General features: G+C 42.5%; 1 protein-coding gene across 5 annotated transcripts in view; it reads left to right on the forward strand.

Annotated features, from left to right (window-relative positions):
• Nucleotides 1–26,169, forward strand: part of ADAMTSL3 (ADAMTS like 3) — a 260,167-nt gene that overhangs the window by 211,792 nt on the left and 22,206 nt on the right. For 4 of the 5 annotated variants that reach the window (XM_034783742.1, XM_034783741.1, XM_034783740.1 and 1 more), the window contains exons 17-23: nucleotides 3,136–3,265; nucleotides 4,308–4,500; nucleotides 5,176–5,355; nucleotides 6,650–6,803; nucleotides 11,224–12,316; nucleotides 16,855–16,982; nucleotides 17,307–17,435. In XM_034783742.1, coding sequence (XP_034639633.1) covers nucleotides 3,136–3,265; nucleotides 4,308–4,500; nucleotides 5,176–5,355; nucleotides 6,650–6,803; nucleotides 11,224–12,316; nucleotides 16,855–16,982; nucleotides 17,307–17,435 — 2,007 coding nt within the window. Of the gene's footprint in view, nucleotides 1–3,135; nucleotides 3,266–4,307; nucleotides 4,530–5,175; nucleotides 5,356–6,649; nucleotides 6,804–11,223; nucleotides 12,317–16,854; nucleotides 16,983–17,306; nucleotides 17,436–26,169 lie in introns of those variants that run through there. The other variant, XM_034783744.1, reaches the window with a different exon arrangement.

Below are 26,169 nucleotides of genomic sequence, written 5' to 3' on the forward strand. Positions count from 1 at the left end.
TGTGACATGCCTTTTTTTCCCCTCATGGATATACTCACCACAACATTGTAATATAAACTGCTGATGACAGAAATACTGACTTGCAGAAGGCTCAATATAGGAGTCTCATATCATACCACCCTCTCTGTGCGAGAAGTTTAGAAAATATTATCCAGCTTAACCCATTGCAAAATAACTCTTTTTCTGATCAGCTTTGACTATTTTTTGTTTTTACACAAACGTGAATGTTTCCATTCTAATCCCTGTAAAAGAGATGTAATTTAAGTGTGTTCTAAAGGCAAAATTTGGCCTAAAATAACAACTAAGAAGCCAATTTTGTCTTGCTAGCCAGAACAAGGCACTTGAAGCAGAAACAAACCCTTAACACTATTCCCAGTGCAGGCATGGGCCTTGCAACTGGATGAATGATGAATATATGTTTGAGTGCTCATCTGATAACCTCTTCCACAGCTCTACCTCAGCAAAATTCTACATCTGGATCTTTGTTTCTGAATTGTACATTAGAAGCAATATATTTCTTATTCAGGGAAACTGAAGGAAACCAAAATGTTTGAATAAATTCTTCTGAAGGTGCGTCAGTCATTTAGGAGGTACTGCAGTATCCATGGTACCCTGGTCTTTAGTTCTGGGATAGAACCTTGGAGTTCTGTAAAACTCATGGTGTGTGGTGATTTGCTTTGATGTGGCGTTTTCACCCTTGGATCATGTTGTGTGGACATTCGATGTAAAGGATATAATCTAGTCCCTAGTGTGAAAGAACATTTTATTAAATGTATGTGTTGCAGGTAATGCAATTTTCAACACTTAATGACTTTTATTTAATAGAAGTGACTAGGCAGTCAATTATGCATAAGGTCAGTGCTCCTGTTACATAAAATCTCAGCACTGTGCAGACATAGTCAAAACAATTACACAGCAAAGGCTTCCTGGAATGAACATCAGCCCCAAATGGGATTAAGATGGATCCCAGTGAAAGTCTAAAAGAAATCTAGAATCCATAGTGTTGTATACATACATACATACTCCTGCTACACATATGGTTTGTATTATGCTTGAAATGGTTAGATTGGTACCTATATCATCACAATGAAGACTTGCAGCCTTGGTCTTGAAAGAATAAATATGCTGGATTGTATCAAGATAATTCATAGATGGGGGCAACATTGATTTGTGATAGGAATTGCCAGTGTTCAGGAATGGATTGTACTAGCTCTTGACAGAGAGACAATTGCAATAATGATCAACAGAGTAACTTCAAATGCTGGGCACCTGCTACTAAATTATAATAATGAAGAAAAATATGTCTTCTGCCTAAAGTGCATGAGGCAGTTCAGTTTGTTCTTCTACATACCATTATGATGGCCACTTGTTGTACAAGTGCAAAGTCTGAGATGATAGTGGCAGATGGAAGCACTTGAGAGCACATTATAAAATCATTTGTCACTCTCACTAGGAAAGAAAAAGAACAGTTATTACCTGAAAGTCATAAAACATGCACCACTAATCTTAGGCAGAAAATTTTCCAACACAGAATATTTCATGGAGTCAGCTGAAATCAAATGGACTATTAAATAACCAACAAGTATCAAGAAACAATTAATGGCGTACAAATTTATCGAAAGCAAGGGTATTTATAACAATCATCGTCTAGTGATAGTTGGATAAAACAGAAAAATATGTGATGTTTTAATGTACCATACATAAATAACAAGAGGAATTCCAGTTAAAAATACAAACATATTAGAAACCTTTCAAGCTTTTACACATAAGACAAAGAATATAACCTACTACGGAAAACACATTTGTAGCCCTAGGAGATCTCTTGGGGGGAAAAGTAAATTTAGAAGGAAGGAAGCAGATTCTCTGAACTGTGACCATGTTACCTGTTGTGTATTACATTAGCCATTTTCACATGGTACCAACAAAAGTGCATGTTAGAGTGCATTTCAGTGCTGTTCTGTTGAATAGGTCAATGATGATGACTGTTGTTTTTATTGCATAGATACAGAAGATTTCCAAAGCACTTTACTAAGTTTTGTGTCCTTTATTTCTATGTGCATTTCTCCATTAAGTGAATAGGGTTTGCACATGGAAGACATAATACTGCCTTGTAGAATAATGGTATATGTGAAACAGAATACACCATGCAACTTTAAAATAAACAATAAAGCTCACTAATTGACAAGTGTTCACCGAGTTGTGTTGATCTAAACCAGATTTATCGGACATCATTTTTTCTGACTGATAAAAGTTTAATTATTATTGTTCTTTCATGCCTCAGCATAACTATAATTATAGCTGCATTTTGGAGAGAAGCTGAGGGGAAACCTGTGTAAGGGAACGCTGTATACACTGGGCCTAGATCCTTAGCTGGAGCTCAGGAGCCATTGGCTTTATGGAGCTACACCAGCGTCCATCAGCTGAGGATCTGGCCCAATGGGTATCTCTACATGCTGAGTCAGCCATTTTCTTGGCTGTAGTTTAGAAACTTTATGTAATTTTTGTCGCTTCAAATACTTAGCTCATTGAAATCCCATTTAAATCAGTAGGAATAAAACAGCATTCTGCTCCTACGGGGTGAGTCCAGCTCTTTGAAAAAGCATTTATTATACACTGACTGCCAACCAAATCACTCTAATTGCCTTGGGGTAGCACTATTAAATAGAGGGAACTTGCCAAAATCAGTGTCATCAGGGTGCCAGTCATAGTGTCTTGTTTTCTTGGTGTTACAGAGAGAAAGGCAGACAAAATCACTACTCGCCAATTTTCTGTTTTTCTGAAGGGCACAATGACAAACTGGCACCTATCAATATTGTTTATTTGTATCCACTCCAAGAGCTGATTTGAATCTAGAAAAAAAATCCTACATTGGGGCATTACTGGCTGTGAATAAGAAATCCCGGAAATGTTGCACTGTAACTCGGTTTTTAATTTAAAAACGCTTTCTGAGTTTCAAACATATTTTAAAATATTTCCAGTGCTGTTATGAATCAAATTGTTAATTTTAAATCTGCTGTCTAATTTGGCAACCAGAATTAGTTCTGATTGAGACTGGGGGGAAGAGAGAGGAGGTTATAAAAATTGTTCATCTGTCCATAGAGCAACTCATGTGTGTGTTTTTATTTTTAAATCCAGGGACACAAGAAGCCATTGCAGTGTGCCTGCATGTGCAGACAAAACAAGCTGTCAATGACACCCTGTGTGACAATGCCATGCGACCACCAGCAATGACTCGCACTTGCAACATGAAACTGTGCCCACCACGGTACGCTTTTATAATGAAATCAAATTGTGGAAAAGAAATGGTTAATATGACATAAATAACAATACATTGTCTACTGACTTTATCAGACAAGGATCAGGTTTAGGGTTGCCAGGAGCCCGTTTTTTTTACCGGAACGCCCAGTTGAAAAGGGATCCTGGCGACTCCGGTCAGCACCGCTGACCAGGCCGTTAAAAGTCTGGAAGCAGCAGCATGTCCCTCCTTCAGCTCTTGGGCGTAGGGGCAGCCCGGGGGCTCCGTGCGCTGTCCCCAACCCAAGCGCCAACTCTGCAGCTCCCATTGGTGGGGAATCACGGCCAATGAGAGCTGTGGAGGCGGCGCCTGCAGACGGGGCAACATGCAGACCCACCTGGCCGTACTTTCACATAGGAGTCAGAGGGGGGATATGCCACAGCTTCCAGGAGCTGCCTGAGGTAAGCGCCGCCTGTTTGGAAAATATTTAAATTCAATTTACTGTTTGGAAAATATAGTCATCTCAGAAAGGCAGGGCAGGATTTAACAAATACATCAGCTGAAGAGCCTTTTTTATTCACCTAAGAAAACAGAATGAAGATATTATTATATACTGTGGTGTAATTTTTTAGCTTCACAATGCAGAGGTCTTTGTGGAAACCACTTTGATATGAAGCTCTTCAATAGATCTTGCATTAACCCTTCAGAGAGATTCTTTTTCCCAAGAGCCCAGTGTTAAATAGTAATTGCATAGAGTTAAAGAGAATAGCCTTAGTGATGTATGTTTTGTGAAGGGAACTCTGATGCCCCCTTTTAATTGTAAAATATAATTAAACTATCAAAAACTTAGAATATTGCATTCAGTGAGAAAATTATGGTTCAGAGGAAAAGGTCAAAGCCAAAACAATAGTAGATGATAGTCTGACCCTCGCAATATAAATATGCCTTTGCTTCTGCTTTGTTTTGCTCTGTGTGGGTATAATTTGTGTCCAGATAATCCCTCCTCCACACGCCATTCTTCTGCATTGTTTAATTAGAGTGAATTTTTTTGCCAATGTGTTTTTTGGCACAGGTGGGAAACTGGCCCCTGGAGACCGTGTTCTGCTACTTGTGGAGTTGGGATACAGACAAGAGATGTGTACTGCCAGCAACCTGAGGGATCCATTGTCACTAATGAAGACTGCAAAGATGAAAAGCCTCACGCTTTACAAGCGTGTAACCAGATTGACTGCCCCCCTGCTTGGCATGTTGAAGAATGGCAGCAGGTACAACGGATTATGGAAATAGTTTAGTTGTAAGCATTTTTCTTCTGGTTAGTTACCTAATGTGCTGTAATTAGAGTAACCTGGAAGGCCACTCAGAAGTTTGTTATTGTAGCATGGTTTCAACTGACATCGAACTTATTACACCTGTAGTCTCCATTCTTCACTTCACTTCTGGGTGAAATTCAAGGTGCTAGTTAACGTCTTGGAAGTCCGGAAAGGCCTAGATCCCAGTTAGTCCAGAGATCACCTCTCTCTCCATACCCCACAAGTGAGAGAACCTGCATTAGGAAGCAAGGCTTAACTTACCTGTCCCAAAGGTGAAACTTCCTAAGCTCATGCCAGATAGGCACCTGAGCCTTAACTTGGCCAGTTCTAGAGGTAAAGTGCACATCTTTTTCTAGGCTTTCCACTAGCTACTTGCACTGCAGTTGTCTGGCACTGAGCTCATTAGTTAGGTTTTCCTGGCTCGTGGCCCATTAGCTAAATCAATGCTACCAGGAGCATATGCTGCTTGGTTTTGGAAAATGCTGCTCACTTTTTAATCTAAACCAGTAAAGTGTTCAAAGAAAACATGGTGATAGCTGCCTTCTAAATGCCTGTATAAAATAAGAGTATAAATGAGTGAAGACAAGTGTGTGTGCGGCTATGCTTTCCACATTCTTATCTTCGTCTTAGTGTTCCCGTACCTGTGGCGGAGGGACTCAGAGTCGCAAAGTTCACTGTAAGCAGTTGTTGACAGATGGAAGCTTTCTGAAACTCTCTGATGAGATCTGCCAGGAGCCTAGATTGTCTGCTCATAAATTGTGTGCCAAAGTTGATTGTCCCCCTCAGCTAGTTGCAGGGGAATGGTCCAAGGTGAGTGGTCTAGAGTAAGAGCTCACTAAACCTCCCGATACAAAGGGAACTCAAGGGATTTCTAGCTGGGAGACTACCAGATAATCATTAAAGTACATAGAGTAGTGTGGGCTCCAGAGGGAATGCAATTAGGCAAAAGGCCCTACCCACCCAGTTGTGGGGAGGAAGGAGGTAGAATGCTTCAAGAGGTCTGCTACAACAGATGATCCGGGTGCACCCAGCCCTAAAACATAGCTGCCTACCCTTTCTGCCCTCATGTTTAAACTGAAAAACAAGAGGCCATAATGCTTCTTGTTCGTTTCCAGTATGGTTGCATCAGGTTGGAGCATGTTTAGCTTCCAACCACTCAGATTTATTCCCTAGTTCAGGGGTGGCCAACCTGAGCCTAAAAAGGAGCCAGAATTTACCAGTGTACATTGCCAAAGAGCCACAGTAATACGTCAGCAGCTCCCCTATCACTCCCCCCCTGCTCCCAGCACCTCCTGCCCACCGGCAGCCTCGCCGATCAGTGCTTCCCCCTCACTCCCCGCACCTCCTGATCAGCTATTTTGTGGCGTGCAGGAGGGGAGAGAGAGAGGGGAGGGGAGGGGGAGAAGCAAGGGCACGGCTGGCTCAGGGAAGGGGGCAGGAAGGGGTAGAGTGGGGGCAGGGCCAGTGGCAGAGCCAGGGGTTGACAAGTGAGCACCTCCTGGCACATTGGAAAGTTGGCGCCTGTAGCTCCAGCCCCAGAGTCGGTGCCTATACAAGGAGCCGCAGATTAACCTCTGAAGAGCTGCATGTGGCTCCGGAGCCACAGGCTGGCCACCCCTGCCCTAGCTAAATTTCTGAAAGGCAAAATAGTGCATTGAATGCTATTTTTCTCCCTCTCCTTTAATCCAAGCCTCCAGTCTCCTCCTCAAAAAGATCCACCGAAAGGCATAAATATAGTTAAAGATTACAATTAAAAGTCCTGTCCAAATGCAATATGAACGTGCAGAGTGACTTGAGAGACTTGGCCCAGGCAATTTAGAACTCGTTGAATTATACATCTGAGAACAACAAGTCTCATTCTGCATTACATCCACAGTGGAACAGTAAGAAATACTGTCATTTTCCTATAATTGTTTCTGAGCTGTTTGGTGGAAAGGGTTAGTCACTTTATATTCATATTGACTTAAAGCCTGGAGAGCGCTTAGAGCTTTGGATAGCATGGGGATCCATATGAAACAGCATCCTTTAAAAAAAAATCACTTTAAAAGTAGCATGTATGAGACAGGACACAAAATTCACTCTGACTATATCCTTCCTTTTGCAGTGCTCTCTAAGCTGTGGTGTTGGAATCCAGAGAAGGAAACTTGCCTGCCAAAAGCTAACAGCAAAGGGCCAAAATGTCACATTAAATGTATCAATGTGTAGCAGTCTCCCTACTTCCTCACTTGTAAGGTCCTGTCACGTGAATGACTGTAACAGTAAGTGTGTTACTTTTCCTAGTGCCCTGCTGATTTGAAATTATCAAGTAAAACCTGTGTATGTGCTGCTAAATTAATTCATTTCTCTATCCTTGCTACATTTCATAACGTTATTGATCTGAGAGCAACTTAGGCATTGTGGTCACAAGACCAACAATAATAGGAGTGTTTTAATTTTATGAAATTTATATCTTCTCAGCCCAAGCCAATGGTTCCAGTTTAATTTTTTTAAAATGTAATATATAAATACATGTTAAGGGTTTGGGGGGTTTTTTGGGCTCCCTATATACTTGGTTCTTATTTACCCTTTACACCATTCTGATGGTATAAAGGTGCCTTTGAGTGGTATAAATTATTTTTATACCTGCTACAGACTCCATTTCCACTGCCAGAGCAGTAAAAGGGGGCCTTCGTGTAAATGAGAATTGGGCCCACTGTATATCTGTTCAGTGTGTGTCCTTAGAACACTGGGCGTTACACTCCCGTCAGTGTTAAAAGTTACAAAACTCCCATTCCAGTGGCAGGTGCAGTGCCTAAGTGAGTGTGAAACCTATTCCCTTTGGCTTCAAAAGGTGTTTTGAGGGCACAGTCGTAGCAGGAGTAGACACCTTTTTTTTTAAAAAAAAATACAATATTTGGCTCATTACTTCTAGAAATGTTCCCACAAAAATGCATGTTTTGTAATTTGAGCATGATCTTGTCATGATAATGATTGTAATTGTGCTAATGGCACATGCAAAATAGCCAGGTAGACAATTGTGCTAACTGCACATGTAAAATAGCCAGGTAGATGTCTCTTTTAGGTACAGTTATAGTGAATGCATGTGCAAACATTCCCTCAATGTGGGCCTCTGTTTTTCTTCCTTTAGAAAGGAGGATATAAATTTGTGTCTTTTTTAAAAAAAGGCTCTTATGAATGGCCTAAATGTCAGATACAATTTGATAAAAGTCTACTGAACACAATAGATTTAATGACAACTATTCAATTGAAAACATTCACTCTAGGTTTGGAAGAATTGAAAGTTTTGCATCATACAGATCTGTAAATATCCGGTAATATGTGCAGGCTTTTTGGTTTTGATCCAGTTAATGGTCTTGTCCAGAAATAGCTACTTCGTTATGTATTTTCTAGCTTTGTATAAATGGTTATTCACAACACAAAATAATAGTGCAATTCTGATTCATACATAATATGAAACTTCTTTTCCTGGACTTCATTTCAGATTAACATGCCAGAATCCTGAGGTTCAAAACACCACTTAAATAAAGCCCCATGGACTTTCAGGAATGTCCTTGGCATAAGGTTTAATAAAATATTTTGAGCTGCATATCTATCTGAATTTAATTAATTGTGGATAGTTGAATGGCAATGTGGCCTGCAATGTGGTCTGCAAATTGCTTAGTGGAGAGTGATGTTAAAGTAACATTGTCAGCTTCCATTGTAGTAAGAAGGGAGCAACGTATGAAGACATACAGTAGTTATTAGGGCAGGCAGTGGGGTGCAGACAAAAATGATGAAAGAGGGCTAGTGACCAGCCTCTCCCTTCAAGTTCTCAAACTGTTCAGGACAAGGTTTTTAATTCATTAGCCTCTAAGGCTGGATTCTGCCTGGCATTTACATGAGTACACAAAGGGTGAGAGAGGAGAGCATACTCTAGATTCTCACTTTTGCTTCTTGCATCAAGGGCCAGGGACAGTAGCAATCCTGGGATTCATAGGAATATTCAGGGACTGTTTCCTCCTACTACATCCAGGGACTCAGCACAAGTCACCTGAAGGGAGTGGGTGGGAGACAGGAACTTGGCATCACCCCAAAAAGTAGAGCTCGAGGCTACAAAGAGGAGAGCAGGCTCCACTGTTCTAAGGGCTGGTGCACCATGCACACTGTCACCAAAGCAGGGCTGCTTTGGGAGAGGTGGTACCTCCCAGAGCTTGCACTGAAGTGGCATTCTTCAGTGCCCCCTCCTCAGGACTCAGTCTTCAGGGCACAACTGAGCACTTAATTTTTACTATCTGCTTATGGTGATGGGGCTTGTTAGTCTAAGTCTGACTCCTTAGACACAGTATCTGGGCATGCTCTTTACTTTCTGAAGGCCCAATCCAGGTAGAAATATCTCTGGCTTCCTAGGTCCTGGGAAATAGCTTACAAGCTTACAGTTTACAAGCCAGATCGCCAGTTGGTAAAAATGTGTGTAGCTCCATTGGAGACAACAGAGCTACACCAGCTGAGGATCAGGCCCTGTGGCATTAGTACAGGCTAATGTATTCAGCAGGTTTACCTTTCGTGGAATCCCTCCCCAAAAGCCCACCCCTTCCAAAGCTGCAAATTATGATGCTTCCAGGGATCCAGAAAGTTCATTGTGGACTATTCTCCTGCAGTCCACAAAACTGAATGCTCTCTCACTTCTAACTCTGCCCCCCCCCACACACAAACACACACACACCCCCTGTTGCTGCAATGCTAAGAAGAATTGATGCAGTCTTTCTTTAAAAAAAGTTAAATTGATCAGTCAGACTTGAACGTATTTATAAACACGCACTGGGTTTAATTCTGTATTGGAATAACTAATGTAAACATAGCATAGCACAAAGTATTTTGTGTGTATAAAGTTACACTAGCTGTATATGTATGCTGGGTTTTGGAAATTGAAGCTTTAATACTGGAACATTTTCATTAAAACAAATATTTTGAGCCCAATAGTTATTAAAAACAGGACACTCTTTTAATAATCCTAGTCATAAAATGGTTGGTTGAGGGAACCATGTATCTGGATAACAAATACTGATTTAAGAGCTATGTAATTATGAAACCAGGATATCCACATTGGTCAGAACTCATTAGCCAAAATATCGAAAATAACTACAGTATTCTGTTTTATAAGCATAAGAATGTACTCTGGGGTGTAGTTCATACAGTGTGCACACTTTCTGAATGCTTGAAGCATTTAACTTTTTACCTCTTCCTTTACAACATATCCAAAGCATATGTATATGATATCTGAAGCACGCAAATTTTTGCAATAACTTGCTGTCAAGGTTTGTCTTTTTTTTTTATGTTCTCACCAAATGGTATAGTAGTAATGATTTTAGATTCAACCAAATGCAGGAATGTTTGATTAATTTGTCTATTTCTCTGACTCATTCAAGTCATTCTGCAGCTTGCTGGGTTTTGTTCTCTGTCACATACCAACAGAATGGGTCACTAGTAAAAACTGAGTGTTCTCTAGCACCCGTCTAGGGAGTTTCCTGACTCCCCTGGCAGGCCAGTTTCACCTTGCCTTGCACAAAGTGAATAGCCGGGGTGTATGCTTCTGCTACTTTCCTTCTGCATTGTTCTGTTTCTCAGCTACCTAATGTTTTCTTAGTAAGATTAGTTCTGCTGATCAGAAAGGGGCAGAGTAGTTACCAGTAATGAGTCAACAAAATGGTATCTGAAATACTGCAGTCATTTTCATACTGTGTTCCTCTGTCTATCCGGCCACTGCTGGGAAGGCCTGTCTTTGGCTATAGTCATGGAGGCAGCTCTCCAGAAACCTTGTTGGGTTCAAATTCCTGCTGTGTAATGCAGGAGGTGCCTCACCATACTCAGCGTTCTGCCTCCACACCTTCCTGCATGAAGCTCGTCTCAGTTTTCTCTTCAGCTTGTCCACAGGCATCTTCTGACTTACCAGCCCTCTCCAGGATCTGACTTTTTTCTCTCTTTCTCTCCCCCTTCCTTCCTGTATTCCTGACCCCTGCTAACAGCAGGACTCTGTGACCAAAGCCTCTTCTAGCCAAAGAAAGTGACCACCAGTCCAATGATAGTAGCATGGCCTTCTCTATTCCCTCACGGCACATTCATTGACTCCTGTTCTCATCTCCTGGCTGCTGTCAACCTGATCTCAATCTGCCTGTCAGCCAGCCAACAGGTCTAATAGCCATAGAAAAGAGAGTCCTGCTTTTTCTAATGGACTTTGTGTTATCCAGGTGCCCTACACTCACTGCAGTGCCCAGATGTTGGAAAAGTGATGTTGCGCTCCACCTTTTATTTGGCTTTTCCTCTTCCTTTACCCCCTTTCTTTCCCTTTCAACTGGCAGCAATAAGAATAGCAGATATAGCATGCCTACCTTATTGCACTCTTCCTCCTCTTCCAAATATTGCCCTCTATACAGATATGTGTTATATGTGCCTTCTCATTGATATGATAAGAGCTGCTGGAGGTTTAGAGAGAAGCAGGAGAATGCCTAAATTGGGGCCAGAAAATTTGACCATATCATTATTCCTGATTGTGTGTATGTGACACAGATAAAAATCAGCAAGTTGGGAGCTGACCTGAACCAAATCAGAGAAAATGCTATGACCAACATTCTCAGAAAAGCAGAATTTGTTAGGGAGAGTGCCAGTGATTCAATCTTTTTCAACACTTGATTGCTGTTGCAGAGATTAAACAAGAAACTAAACCCAAGCGTCCAGAGAAGCATGCTGCCCATGGACCTCAGATTGTCAGTATACACCGAGTCTACATACAGACACGGCAAGAGAAACGCATTAATTTTACCATTGGAAGCCGAGCCTATCTGCTTCCAAAAACATCTGTTGTAATTAAGTGCCCAGTACGAAGATTTCAAAAGTCACTTATCCAATGGGAGAAAGATGGACAACATCTACAAAACTCTAAAAGACTTGGCATCACTAAGTCAGGATCACTGAAAATACATAGCCTTGGGGCTGCAGATATTGGAGTGTACAAGTGTATTGCAGGCTCTGTGCATAAAACATTTGTTCTGAAACTTATTGGCACTGACAACCGGCTAATAGAACCTCCAACTTTTAGAAAACATTCAAGTGAGACCAGTGGCACAGATCACAATGAAGCCAACAGTTTTGGAGCCAAATGGCATAAAATGAGCAAAATGTGGCAAATATGGAGTAAAAAGAATGAGCTGTATCTAGGTGATGGACAAGTTAATGATCAACCATTTCTGAGAAATTTTGAAACCCATGTGAGTAATTCAGCAGAAGAATACAGCCCTCCTGAGTTCAAGAACAAACGTCTGGAGGCAGCAATTCTTCAAGGTGCTTACAGCATGGATACTGTACAGTTTGAAGAACTGATAAAGAACATGAGTCAACACATTGAAGCTGGAGAGGTCAGTGATGATTTAGCATCCCAAGTCATATATCAATTAGTTGCTGAATTATCTAGACCACTACAACTTACTACTGAAAAATGGAAAGGCTTGCATGAAGAAAAATTAGCCTCGAAGCTCACTGGTAAATCACCAAATGTATCTGAACGTTTCAACACAAAAACCCTAGGCAAGCTGATGTTCAATCAAAAAGGACCTGGTATTATAAGGCAAAAACAAGTTCCCAGAGTTTCCTTTAATAAAACAATAACTGCACGAATTGGAAATACAGTTTTTCTGACCAAGAGTACTAGCGCTGTCAATTTACTGTGTGAAACTACAGACATTAGTGAGCCAAAATATACTTGGACAAAAGATGGAGAAGCATTACAATCCTCTGAGAAGTAAGTAAATATAGTTTCTTTTGGTTTTATATGAATCTTGTTATGTTATTGGCAAAAACTAAAATCTAGCATGTTGTGTAATGTTAAAAATGCATTATTGTGAAAATGAAGTAAATGTGAGCACTGTGCTTTTCATCTCCTTCTTACAAAATTTATACTTTTATTTGAAATGTGTGTCAGATTGTCTCACAAATCATTTCATTAAAGAAACAGTGCACATATAATTCTATGATATTATATGGCAGGATTAATTTTTATATCACAAAGGAGGCTATACTGTGTGTGTTTTATACATTCTGCCTAAAGTAACTTATCTGCATTAGAGAATAAATAGACGTATACTAAACTAAATATAAAGGGAAAAATGTGTGAGAGCATTTTTGATATACCATAGAGTAGAGCAGGGGTCGGCAACGTTCAGCACGCGGCTCGCCAGGGTAAGCACCCTGGCGGGCCAGGCCAGTTTTATTTACCTGCTGATGCGGCAGGTTCGGCCGATCGCGGCCCCCACTGGCCGCGGTTTGCCGTCCCGGGCCAATGGCGGCAGCAAGAAGCCACGGCCAGCACATCGCTCGCCCGCGCCGCTTCTCGCCGCCCCCATTGGCCCGGGACGGCGAACCGCGGGGGCCGCGATCGGCCGAACCTGCCACGTCAGCAGGTAAATAAAACTGGCCCGGCCCACCAGGGTGCTTACCCTGGCGAGCCGCGTGCCAAACGTTGCCGACCCCTGATTTAGATAATGGGATAGAGCAGGGATTCTCAAACTTCATTGCATCGTGACCTCCTTCTGACAATAAAAATTACTACACAACCCCAGGAGGGACTGAAGTCTGAGCTCTACCGAGCCCTGCTGCCTCAGGTGGGGGGCAAAGCCTGAGCCCCACCACCTCAGGCAGGGGGGCCAAAGCCCAATCTGAGCCTCGCTGCCCAGGTTTGAAGTCCTCAGGCTTTGGCTTCAGCCCCAGGTCCCAGCAAATCTAAGCCAGCCCTGGTGACCCCATTAAAACAGGGTCATGACCCACTTTGGGGTCCCAATCCACAGTTTGAGAACCATTGGCATAGAGCGTATACTTATAAAGTTTGTGGACGATACCAAGCTGGGAGGGGTTGCAAGTGCTTTGGAGGATAGGATTAAAATTCAAAATGCTCTAGACCAGTGGTTCTCAAACTTTTGTACTGGTGACCCCTTTCACATAGCAAGCCTCTGAGTGCAACCCCCCTTGTACATTAAAAACACTATTTTTATATATTTAACACTATTATAAATACGGGAGACAAAGTGGGGTTTGGGGTGGAGGCTGATAGCTCATGACCCCCCCCCATGTAATAACCTCATGACCCCCCCAGTTTGAGAACCCTGATCTAGACAAACTGGAGAAATGATCTGAAGTAAATACGATGAAATTCAATAAGGACAAATGCAAAGTACTCCACTTAGGCAGCAACAATCAGTTGCACACTTACAAAATGGGAAATGACTGTCTAGGAAGCAGTACTGCAGAAAGGGATCTGGAGGTCATTGTGTATCACAAGCTAAATATGAGTCAACAGTGTAAAGCTGTTGCAAAAAAAAGCAAACATAATTCTGGGATGTATTAGCAGGAGTGTTGTAAGCAAGATCTGAGAAGTAATTCTTCCACCCGACTCAGTGCTGATTAGGCCTCAATTGGAGTATTGTGTCCAGTTCTGGGCACCACATTTCAGGAAAGATGTGGACAAATTGGAGAAAGTCCAGAGAAGAGCAACAAAAATGATTAAAGGTCTAAAAAAACATGACCTATGAGGGAAGTTTGGGGATATTGGGTTGGTTTAGCCTGGAGAACACAAGACAGAGAGGCAACATAACAGTTTTCAAGTACATATAAAGTTGTTACAAAGGAGGAGGGAGAAAAATTGTTCTCCTTAATCTCTGAGGATAGGACAAGAAGCAGTGGGCTTAAATTGCAGCAAGAGATAAGCCAACTGAACATTAGGAAAAACTTCCTGTCAGGGTAGTTAAGCACTGGAATAAATTGCCTAGGGAGGTTTGGACTCTCCATCATTGGAGATTTTTAGGAGCAGGTTAGGCAAACACCTGTCAGGAATGGTCTAGATAATACTTAGTCCTGCCATGAGAGCAGGGGACTGGACTAGATGACCTCTTGAGGTCCCTTCCAGTCCTATGATTCTATGTCAGATAGGGGGATCATTTTAAAAGTTCCTTCCAGTTCTAGAGATAGTACCAATTCTAGTATTATTCACCATTTTATGTATAGGAAACATCTCTGAAAATTTTACTTTCTCTAAAACTAGAATGAACTTTTAGATGCGCTCACTGTGCATAATTTGTACAACGTAATATTGTCTTAGAAAGAAACAAATCCTTATGATTTTTTTAAATCCTTCATTACATACAGATCTTTCTATTAAAGATAATGGAATGTCAAAATTTAAAAGGACCCTATATTACAACCACAGTTTGGAAATGTACTTGGAGAAAAGGTAGAGCAACGTGTATTATCAGATATTTGCTCAGTTTTGAGCAAATACTTTTACTCCACTGCTGGTAATTGAGAAACTCAACTGATAATATTAACATTAGCTTAATGGTTTAGCCTGTTGAAATTATAACTAGCCTTTGAGTAATGAAGAAATGATTCTGAAATGATAAAGGCATTTTTGGATATTTCTCAACATACTTAACTGATTAACCCAATTGCCAAGAAAAATATAATTCTCTAGGGCTATCAATTAAAGTAGGGATGCCAAAAATAAGATTTTTTTTAAGAATGAAAATGTTTTTGAAGCATGATGCTCCTGCCAATTGTTCTTTAGTTTGTGGGACATTTGTAATTTCCCATTTATTTGTTGCAACTGATGTTTTCATTTTAAGTATATGTTGATATGTAAGTATCTTTTTTATTTCTAATACCTACAATTATAAATTGCACTTTCTAACATAGAGATCCTTACCATTTTAGGGTTTCACTAGCAACCGGGTCTCCATTCCCCTCTTTTTTGTAGTAAGATAAATAATATATGTATATTTAGAAATGTATGAGACAAATACTAATGTCTCTTCAAAATATGTTTTAGGTGTGGGTGCTGTGCTATACAAGTATTAATTTGCCCCAGAGGTGGGGGAAAACCAGGTTTTGTTCCATATGTGAAGCAGGACTTCATTTGTAACATAGTTTTGTGTTTCCCACATAATATAGCTTTATCTTTGTACATTTAGCCAATCAAGTAGGATGTCAGATCAACAATTTATTTATGTATGCATTGGTGCACAGTGTAGCTGAAGTTACTAAGTGCCGGGAAATCTAACAAGGGGAAAAAGTATAAATACACCAGGTTGGCATTCTCAGAATCTTCCCACATGGTTTTGGGTCATGTACCTTGCCGCTGAGATACTAGGAAAGGGGTTCAGATGGAAGACAGTATTTTGTGGAAAGCTGCAGCTTTATTGCTAATGGAAAAAATAATTACAAACTATATCAATACACAAAGTCAGGTAGCCCTTAAAATTGTAAATCCTTGATCCTTATTTCCTCCCCCTGCTGAGAACCCAAGGTCCCACCATGTGCCAGGCCTAAGACTTTCCATAAGTCATATCCCAGCCACCTTGCACGTGTTGTTCCCAAAACTGCTGGTCTGAGGTGACAAGCCCACTATGCTCTAGAGTGCTTTCGATGGGACATAAAGTATTTTTTTCTAAAAATTGCTCATAATTTTTTATTATTGTCCCACAGAAACTTGTTCATTTCAGGTCTAATCCTGCCACTTCCTCTGTGGGTAGGGGGAGGGGTGTCTCTTGGCAGCAAAAGCAGGGTTGTACTGCTGCACAGTGGGGAGGAAGGGTTTGGAGATGCTGTCCATCTTCTGCATGGCCCAGACTTCAGCTCCACATTGCTGTTTGAGAGGAGAGGATGAGTGGGAGGAGCCATCACTGCACATATCCTTCAGTGCTTCTCCTTGCCACCAGAAAGGGGGCACACTGGAGGCATGGAGGCTGCTCTCCTCATTGGACTAGAGTAGCTTCTACAGGGCAGTTCTGCTTCTGCTCTGTCAGGGCGGGCTTTAGGAAGTGCGAGGCCCGATTCGAACAGTTTCAACGGGGCCCCGGCAGGAATGACTAAAAAAAAACACATGGGGCTTGTATTCACCGGGCCATGCTCCTAGTCTTTGGTGGCGGGTCCTTCACTCGCTCCTGATCTTCGGCGTCACTGACGGACCCGCCGCCAAAGTGCCACCAAAGACCCGGAGTGCTGCCAGGTGAGTAAAAATTAAAAAGGTGCCTCTAGCCAGGGAAGGGATTCTCTGCCACTTGCCCCCCACTCTGGGCGGCCCTGTCACTGGGCGCGGGGCCCTCTTAGGCGCGGGGCCCGATTCAGGGGAATTGGTGGAATTGGCCTAAAGCCGGCCCTGTTATCCTTGATGGGAAGATTCTTCCTCCTATGTTCTTGAAGGGAGACTTGGTTTACAGCTGAGATATGTAACTGGGCACGGGATTTGTTCCTACATGAATAAACCTTTTTTTCCCCTTAAACATTCTTCAGAGTGGTTTTGGATGTCACTGGAAAAGTACAGATTCTCAATCCTACCCGAAAGGAACTTGGCGTGTATGGATGCATGGTGGTCAACGACTTTGGTTCTGATATGGAAACGTCTTCGCTGTTGTATGCAGGTAATGCTGATCATGGCAGCTATAGTATCATGAGTAGCATTTCTTTGTTTAGCACTAACACCCATCCTCTACTCCCAAATCTGGATTGAGTTTGACTGAATTAGTAACTAGAAATAAGGATTTCTGATTGCTGTTAAATTGTATTTCAACTAAAACCATGCCAGCCATGAGCCAAGTTAGCTGATTCACCCTACTATCGGTATGTTTTTTTTCAACATTAATTCTGCTTAAATGATGATAATTTTAAATACAAGGTCTATAACGTACATAAAACTTAAAATAAATATATTTTAAATTGATAATTCCTTTCCTTTTCTTTTGAAGAGGCTCCTGTCATTTTGTCCCCTGGAATAAATGTCACAAATCTGGAAGTTAGTAATCTCTCGGTAACTGTTGGAGGTGTGATAGTGGCAAGAATTGGAGCAAACATTACAATTGAATGTCCAGTGACAGGTAAGCAAGAACACCATTGGAGTTCCTTGTAGTGTTGGAATAAGAAGCTCACCTGGAGTCTTGAAAAAAGTTACCGGTAGCAGCAGAACATGATTCCTTTTTACTAGGCATGTCAACCTTGGTCACTCTATTTCATCTCTCTCTATTTGTTTTCTTGAGACAGACAAACAGACGTACACACACACACTGTCTCTCTTGCTTTGAAAATTCTTTCTTCCATGGGATGGTCTGTGACCCAGCACAGTGTTTAAGGACCACAAAACTGATGCCCATCTTAGGTACTGGCTCCACAGCCAGCTGACTTGCTCATCAGAAAATTTGCTGCACCATTGTAGTCTCTTGCCCTCATAGGAAATGCTCACATGTCTGGGCCATATAGAACTGCAAATAAAATCTCCAGTCTCACCTTCACAGAACTTTAAATTTGATGGTAAAATAAGTGTGTCTATTACAACCAGCATTTTGCAGCTGCAGGAAAGGGACAAAGAGGATGAGGCTCATAGATTCCAAGTCACAAAAGTCTGTAGAGTTTCTTTAGGTCAACACCTCTGGAGCAGCACTTATGGCGAATAGAAGCTACATATATTAAGTACCGTATATACTTGTTCATAGGCCGAATTTTTTTTAGTAAAAAAGGGAACACCAGAGAAGGGGGTCGGCTTATGAACGGGTATAGAGAGGGAGAGGTGGGACACAGCCCCTCCCCCCAACGGAGGGAGTAAGGACAGCAGCACAACCAGCAGAGCCAGAAGGGAAGAGATGGGGCCAGAGTCTCTCCGCTTCTGGCCACGCGGCTCTCCCCCCAGCCTCCGAAGCAGCTGCAGCTCCAGGGCTGGCAGGCTGCAGCCGTGCCGCTCGGCCCTGCCCCCCAGAGCAGGCTGTGGCCGCACTGGCCTGGCGCTGGAGCACGCTGCAGCTGTGCCGCCCGGCCCAGCCCACTGGGACATGCTGCGGCTGCGCCGCCTGGTCTGGCCCGCTGGAGCAGCTCTAGCCAGGCCAGAGACATCCTCCCCTGGCCCTCCCCAGATAAGGTGGGAAGGGTTGGAATGGGGAGAGTGTGGGGGTCCCGGGCTAGGGGTGGGGTCATGGGAGTGGTCACAAGGGTTACTCCCCTGACTCCCAGCTTCTCCCCCACAAAAAGTTTCCCCACCAGTTGCTGTCCCGGCCCGTCAGGATTAGCAGCTGGCGTGCCAGGACACTTTGTTTACTTAGGTTTACCTCCATGCCTGCGGACGCACAAGGTAAACAAACCATCTCGGCCCACCAGCGGCTTATCCTGATGGCCCGGGAGCCAAAGTTTGCTGACCCCTGAATTATAGGGTCAGCTTATGAATGGGTTATAAAAATTTTCCATTTTTACTTATCCATCTTGGGGGAGTCGGCTTATAAACTAACGGGCTTATGATTGAGTATATACGGTAATTCTGTGTCTTGTCTTATTTTCTTTATCTCAGTTTGTGCAGGCAAGGTAGATATTTTACCTGTTAATCTCTTCATCACTGTATTTTAAACTAATCACCTTAAAAGTTAATTCCCCATAACAATAGAACCCTGCCAATTATTTTAATAAAATATGCATCAATATTTGGTGTCTTGTTTAATCAAGAACATGAAGGTGAATGTTCAGCTAGCACATTGCCAATAAGTTTGCACTAGTACTTGGAAACAATGAGCGTTACAACTAATTGAAAATAAATGGTTAGACAAGTCAGTGTGCCATTTCCATTTTTATTGTTTTTGGGAAACTCTATTTGCAGTTTTCCAGAAGAAAGATGTTGATATTAGACCAAAATAGCGATAGAAATATATGAATGTAAATAGTTCTACAAATAGCTTTAAATAATAGTGGTGCCAGACAGATGAATATTGGGCCATGTGGCCCCGCTATTCGCTATTCGTACCAAGGCTGTTGCTTTGGGGAAGTAGTATTTTCCAACTATATTTTGGCAACTCTTTGTACAACTGACCTGGATCTCAGATTCAGCAGAGTTTAAGTCACACTGTTAGTATTAATTTTGTTAGGATGGGTGAGCATTTAGTAATCTAAATATCAATTAACATTCACACATGGGACTTCTAATTTCCATACACTTTGGAGTTGTGTATGTTGGTGGGGCAGGCATTAGTTATGCTAAAACTGACACCACTGTTGACTTAAAAATGATTTATCTTATTGCTTTATTTCCTGTAATTGCTGAGGAAGTAGAAGTTATTATTTTTGAATTAGAAATGTAGCTTGCACTTTTTAAAACTTCTATCAAACTAATAGCAGAAAAATGAGCTTAGAAAATGAGGTAAGGACACTTTTTCTGTCTTCCTTTCATTAATCAAAAATAGTGCACCACTGAATTGCTCCAAGAGTAGAGAGTTAAATAGCCTTATTAATCTGTTTTATTTAAAGAGAGGGGAACAAATCTGCCAGAGTTTGCTTTTTAGCAAAAATGATAACTTTTTTTAAGAATGCTAGTAACACATTGTTTACAGATTTCTTCGACCCTGGTGAAAATGCAGGACACTTTGGCTTGATCTCTGAAAAAGTGCACTGGAAAAGAATTAACTATGTCTCTGTACTCTATAAGGACAGCACATTTAAATCCGGATCCTCCAGACACTTATGCATATGCATAACTTTGCTCATGTGAGTTTAGTCCCCATGGGGATTACATCATGGGCTGAAAGTTGAGCATGTCCTAAGTGCTGTGTTGAATCGGGGCCTACCTGAGGAATAAGCAATTTTTGACTAAAATTGCAGTTTCCAAACTGCTTAGTCCATATGTGCAGGAAAAGGAAATACTGTACTATGTTATGTTATTGGCCCCATCTTTCATGTCCTATTTGTGAATAGTTTAACTGAAGCTCATGTAGTAAATAAAACATATTCAATTCTTTTGATAAAATAATGGCTTTGCTTTTCATGTAGAATCTTCATAGTTTCATGATTACAAATGGACTGCCAGCCAGGAGACCTGGGTTCTATTCCTGATTCTGCCATTGACTTGCTGTGTAACTAACTTGTGTCTGAGTTACTTCACTTGCGAACTGGGGAGGTCGATATCTTCCCCTATTTGCTGAGTGATTTTGAGACATTAGGATGAAAAGTGATAAGCACGTGTTGTTGTTACTTTTGTATTTACTTAGTTATTCATTCATCCCTCAGGAAATTCATTTGACGGAGTATTCAATGTATATGATATCAAATATAGGTCTGTAGGATTAATGGGTTTATGGTGTTCCTAGCCTCTGTATGGTGTCCCTAGCCTCTGTTTGCCAGAAGCTGGGAATGAGCGACAGGGGACAGATCACTTGATGATTACCTGTTCTGTTCATTCCCTCTGGGGCACCTGGCACTGGCCACTGTCGGAAGACAGCATACTGGGCTAGGTGGACTCTTGGTATGACCCAGTAGGGCCATTCTTATGTTCTTCTTATGTTCTTATGGGTTTACACATTCTTCATCCTCATCATCAGTACCTACAGATAATGTTGATTAGAAGGTAGACTTCTTCTTTTAGTATTCAGGAGACCCTGATTAGACCTGGAGGTGTTTTTCCCCCACTGTCCTTTCTCATAAGTAGGCAAAAAGAAGGATACATTAGCTCAGCTGCAATGTCAGACTTCTTTTCTGTGAATTGACAGCCTGCCTGTTTTTGTACATTAAGTATTACCAGACAAGGCTCAGCAGGGTATGCTGAGGTGTGCTCAGCAAGGGCCCTATTCTGCAGATCTTATTCATGCAGCTGTCCCATTGATGTTGAGCGTATGGTTGCCATTTAGATGCTTGCCATGCCACAAAAAAGGATGTATGTAGGGAGGACCACAAGGTGTCTGTATGTGCGTACCATGGCATAGTTTATGTAGTTGGCAGAATTTTTAAATTTTTAAATTTCTTGGCTTTGGTGTTTTTTAAGTTGAACCAAATTCTACTTTCAGTTACAGCTGTGTAACCCAGGGGTTTCTCTCTAGGAAATTCTTTACATACTGTACTTCTGCACTCTGTGTCCCACTGTGCACACACTTCTCTCTTGCCAGTACAGTCCATGTAGCAATTTTCTTACTGCAACATACAGAAAATATTAGTTAGGATCTGTACAAAAATGACACCTTAGTGGTTCATTCAACAGAACACTGTTCCACAGTGCAGAATTGCTGGGACTAGGAGCAGCCTGCCACGCAAACTGGCAGAGAGTATGCTGTGAGCTGCAGATGTGAGGATGGGGGGGAAGGATGAACTTTCTAGCATCCCCTAGTGGCCAGCAAATGGCTGTACAGTGTACTGTGTAATTGAATTACTCATGACCAACAAGCCTACAAAAATAATGCCTCTGAACAGCATGCTTTGGGATGCTAGGTTTATTAGACTGTGTTACATAGAGCAATTTAAGTATCCATTAACATCATCAAACAAAAAGGTTTAATATTATGTGATATGTGCCACATTTTTTTCCTGTCTCACTGTTTCATTTATTTGATTTTCTCTCTCTCCAAAAGACTTTCTCTCATGCGCTAATCATCAGTTTCGAATTACAAAAATAGAGAGATATCGTGTAAAGCATATACTCTAATAAGTAACAGACCATCAGGGCAAGGGCTAAGAAAGTTATTTCTACTGATTTGCTGAAGCTAATAGTATAGATTTCTATTTTCCTTTCAATTTATAATAAAAATATTTCCCCACTAATTGTAATAAACTCACTTTTATATGTCCCACACCACGTATGTAAGGAGATATTTATAACATTCTGGAGAGATTCAGATTCCACTGTTATAGCCAACTACTTTTCAATCAACATATATGGTATAAATATCAATACCACTTGCTCCAAATTGCTCCTGGATAACATTTATTGTATTTGCAGAAAGGATCTTTTGTGATTATTACACAAAATAAACTAAACCCGTCAGACTCTATTTATTCTAAAAGGCTGAAAGTTCTAAGCTGGAGTAAAATGGGGGGTGGAAATGGACAAATACGTATAAACTGTGCATTGTATGCCACCTTCTGGTGAGAAAATAGAAAGGAAAACTGCTGAGTATTAAGTGGTATAGACTACATACATTTTATTGCACCTCTGAACTTATTTCGTATTAAAAGCTTCTCAGAGTAGGGGACTGCATTGTAATCCATATTTTGTATAGCGCTGAATATACTTTTCCTGCTCTACATATAGTAATATAGTGTTAAAATCCATTAATGATACAAAACATATTGAACCACCATGTTAACTTGTTAGTTCTCATTTACACACATTAAACAGATATGTACCACCCGTATCAGATAAGCAATTTTACACAGTTGAAATTGTTGCAGATGAAGCCAACAATTTGATCTTCCATCTGTCCTTTTCATTTACCTACATTATGCTAAATGTGCCTTTGATGTTGTCATTCTATCCTTTATATTTTATTTTTCATTTCAGAAAAATCGGGGCGGGGGGTGAGAAGGATATAATAGTAAAATCCCTGGGCTTATGAATCATTCATGTTGTTTAGCTTCCCTTTTGTGTTTCTAAATGCAAATTAATAGTGGGTTTCCTTGGCCCCGAGCCTTCCCTATCCCTGGTAACGGACGCATCGGATGTGGGATGGGGTGCACATCTGGGCGACCTCAGGACCCAAGGCCTTTGGTCACGACAAGACCTTTCGTTACACATCAATGTCAGGGAATTACGAGCGGTGCGCCTCGCATGCATAGCCTTCAAATCCCAGCTGGCGAGCAGGTGCGTTTCTGTCCTCACGGACAACACGCCAACGATGTTCTATATCAACAAACAGGGTGGTGCTCGCTCCTCTCCCCTGTGCCGGAAAGCCATCGCATTATGTGACTTTTGCGTATAGAACATAATTCACCTGACAGCATCCTACCTACCGGGGACGCAGAACGGGCTTGCAGACGCCCTCAGTCACTCGTTCCAAGGTCACGAGTTGTCTCTCCACTGGGATATAGTACTCTCAATTTTCTGGCTCTGGGGTCATCCCCAGGTGGACCTGTTTGCCTTCAGAGAGAACAGGAAGTGTCGCCAATTCTGCTCCCTCATGGGATGCAGTCCGGGGTCTCTAACAGATGCCTTCCTCCTCTCTTGGGCGGACGGCCTATTTTACGCCTTTCCCCCGATTCCTATGCTTCACAGAGTAATCCTCAAGGCCTGCAGAGATCACGCTCGGGTCATCCTAATAGCGTCGGCGTGGCCACGCCAGCACTGGTACACGTCGCTCCTGCATATGTCTATACAGGTGCCCCTCAGGTTGCCCCTACTCTCGGACTTGATCACACAGGATCGGGGTCGCCTGCGTCACCCGAACCTGGAGTCGCTCCACCTCACAGCCTGGATGCTCCATGGCTAAACCCTGTGGAGATGCAATGTTCTCATCAGGTCAGGCAGGAAGCCCTTAACAAGGACCACGTACTTGGCCAAGTGGAAGCGCTTCTCCCTCTGGGCCACACAACGGGGTCAGGCTCCCTTGCTCGCCCCGGTCCCTCTCATATTGGACTACTTGTTACATCTGAGACACCTGAGGCTCTCTCTCTCTTCTGTTCGAGTACACCTTGCTGCAATCTCAGCGTTCCACCCTGGAGCGGGGAGTACCTCAGTGTTTGCGGACCCACTCGTTGGTCGCTTCCTCAAGGGCCTTGACAGGTTGTTCCCGCACATTCGTCAATCTGTCCCTGCTTGGGACCTCAATTTGGTCCTGTCCGTCCTCACAGGGCCCCCCTTCGAGCCGCTGGCCTCGTGCTCACTGTTATATCTTTCATATAAGGTTCTTGGTGGCTATCGCATCAGCCCGTAGGGTGCCGGAACTAAGAGCACTGACATCTGAACCTCCATACACCGTCTTCCACAAAGACAAGGTCCAACTCAGGCCGCACCCAGCGTTCCTTCCTAAGGTGGTTTCCCCATTTCACATGGGCCAAGAGATTTTTCTCCCGGTGTTCTATCAGAAACCGCACTCCTTGGCTAAGGAGCGTAGGCTACATTCCCTGGACGTTCGCAGGACCCTCGCATTCTGCATTGAAAGGACAAGACCCTTCAGGAAATCGACCCAAATTTTTGTTGCCGTGGCCAATAGGATGAAGGGGCTCCCTGTCTCGTCACAGCGGATCTCCTCTTGATCAAAATCTGCATCCGGGAATGCTACAGTCGGGCTAACATATCAGCCCCGCATATCATGGCCCACTCCACAAGAGCACAGGCCTCTTCTGCTGCGTTCCTGGCCCAGGTCCCGATGCAGGAAATTTGTAGAGAGGCCACGTGGTCCTCAATCCACACTTTTACGGCACACTATGCCATCATGCACCAGGCTAGAGATGATGCAGCCTTTGGCCGCGCAGTACTCCAGTCTGCAGTGACCTCCGACCCCACCGCCTAGGTTCAGGTTTGAGAGTCACCTGCTTGGAATGGGCATGGACAATCACTCGAAGAAGAAAAAACGGTTACTTACCTTTTTGTAACTGTTGTTCTTCGAGATGTGTTGTTCATGTCCATTCCAATACCCACCCTCCTGCCCCTCTGTTGGAGTGTCGGCAAGAAGGAATTGAGGGGGTGGAGGGTCGGCTGGCCCCTATATACAGCGCCATGAAGGCGCCACTCCAGGGGGCGCCGAAGCCGACCCTACGGATGCTGTTATAGTAAAATCTTCTGGCTGGTGTGCACACATCTGCTTGGAATGGACATGAACAACACATCTCGAAGAACAACAGTTACAAAAAGGTGAGTAACCATTTTTTTTCCTCCATGGAACATTGAGTGTTTTAGAGCTGCTCTGGTGCTGGTGGAAAGTAACCTCTGTTTGATGTCAGATAAATAGATTAAACTTTAAAATTGGTTTTATAGCTCCTTAGGTCCATAGCAGACAGTTTTAACATCAGAGGGTTTAGATCCATTACAGGATTAAAATTCTGATTTTAAAGTTGTAAAGATTATTTTAAAACCAAATCAGGCCCCCGTTCAGGAAAGCATCTCTGTTCAGGAAGGGCAGTAATGCACATGCTGAACTTTTAGCATGTGCTTAATTGCTTTCCCTAATAGGGATGGATTTAATCATGTGTTTGTGGTTTCTTCAACTGAAGCCATAGGGTATGATGACAAAACTCCCATTGACATCAGTGGGAACTGGATTGTGCCCAGAGTTTCAGAACCTTATGATTGTTTGGGGAAGATTAGACACCTATGGGTTTGTTCCTCAGTTGCACTGATCCCAGGGAGGGTGACTGCAAGCTACTTTTCTGCCTCCCTTAATTCTGGGATTGGCTGGTAGTCAAACCAGCCCTCTGCATAAATTAAAGCAGTCACAGGGCCATGGATTCAAAAAGATAGCAGAGTAGCCTGGGGTAGCGTCAGTGGTGACTCAGGTTAGCAGCACAAATATGTACCCAACGGGTCCAGGCAAGTTTGTACTCAGGTAGCTAGCCTGAGCCACCACCCATGCTACTCCCAGCTGCACGGCTATTTTTAGCATGCTAGCTTGAGCAGAACTAGCACATGTCTGTCTGCTCAAGCTGCAAAGCCTGCTTTGATCTGCAGTGCAGACAGACCCTTACACTAAGTACACTTTACACCATTCTGGGAATGTAAAGAGGCCCTAAAACGTGAGGAAATATAATTTATGCTTTTTTAAAGGCCGAGTTAATGGCCCTTCGTGGAAATGAGAATCAGCTCCACGGGGTGAAATTCACTCCTGTGCGGAGGGCTAGGTACCACTGAAATCCTACTTAAGCAAATAGGGTTAAATAACAATT

This window comes from Trachemys scripta, chromosome 10 (assembly GCF_013100865.1).
Source record: "Trachemys scripta elegans isolate TJP31775 chromosome 10, CAS_Tse_1.0, whole genome shotgun sequence".
Lineage (NCBI taxonomy): Eukaryota > Metazoa > Chordata > Testudines > Emydidae > Trachemys > Trachemys scripta.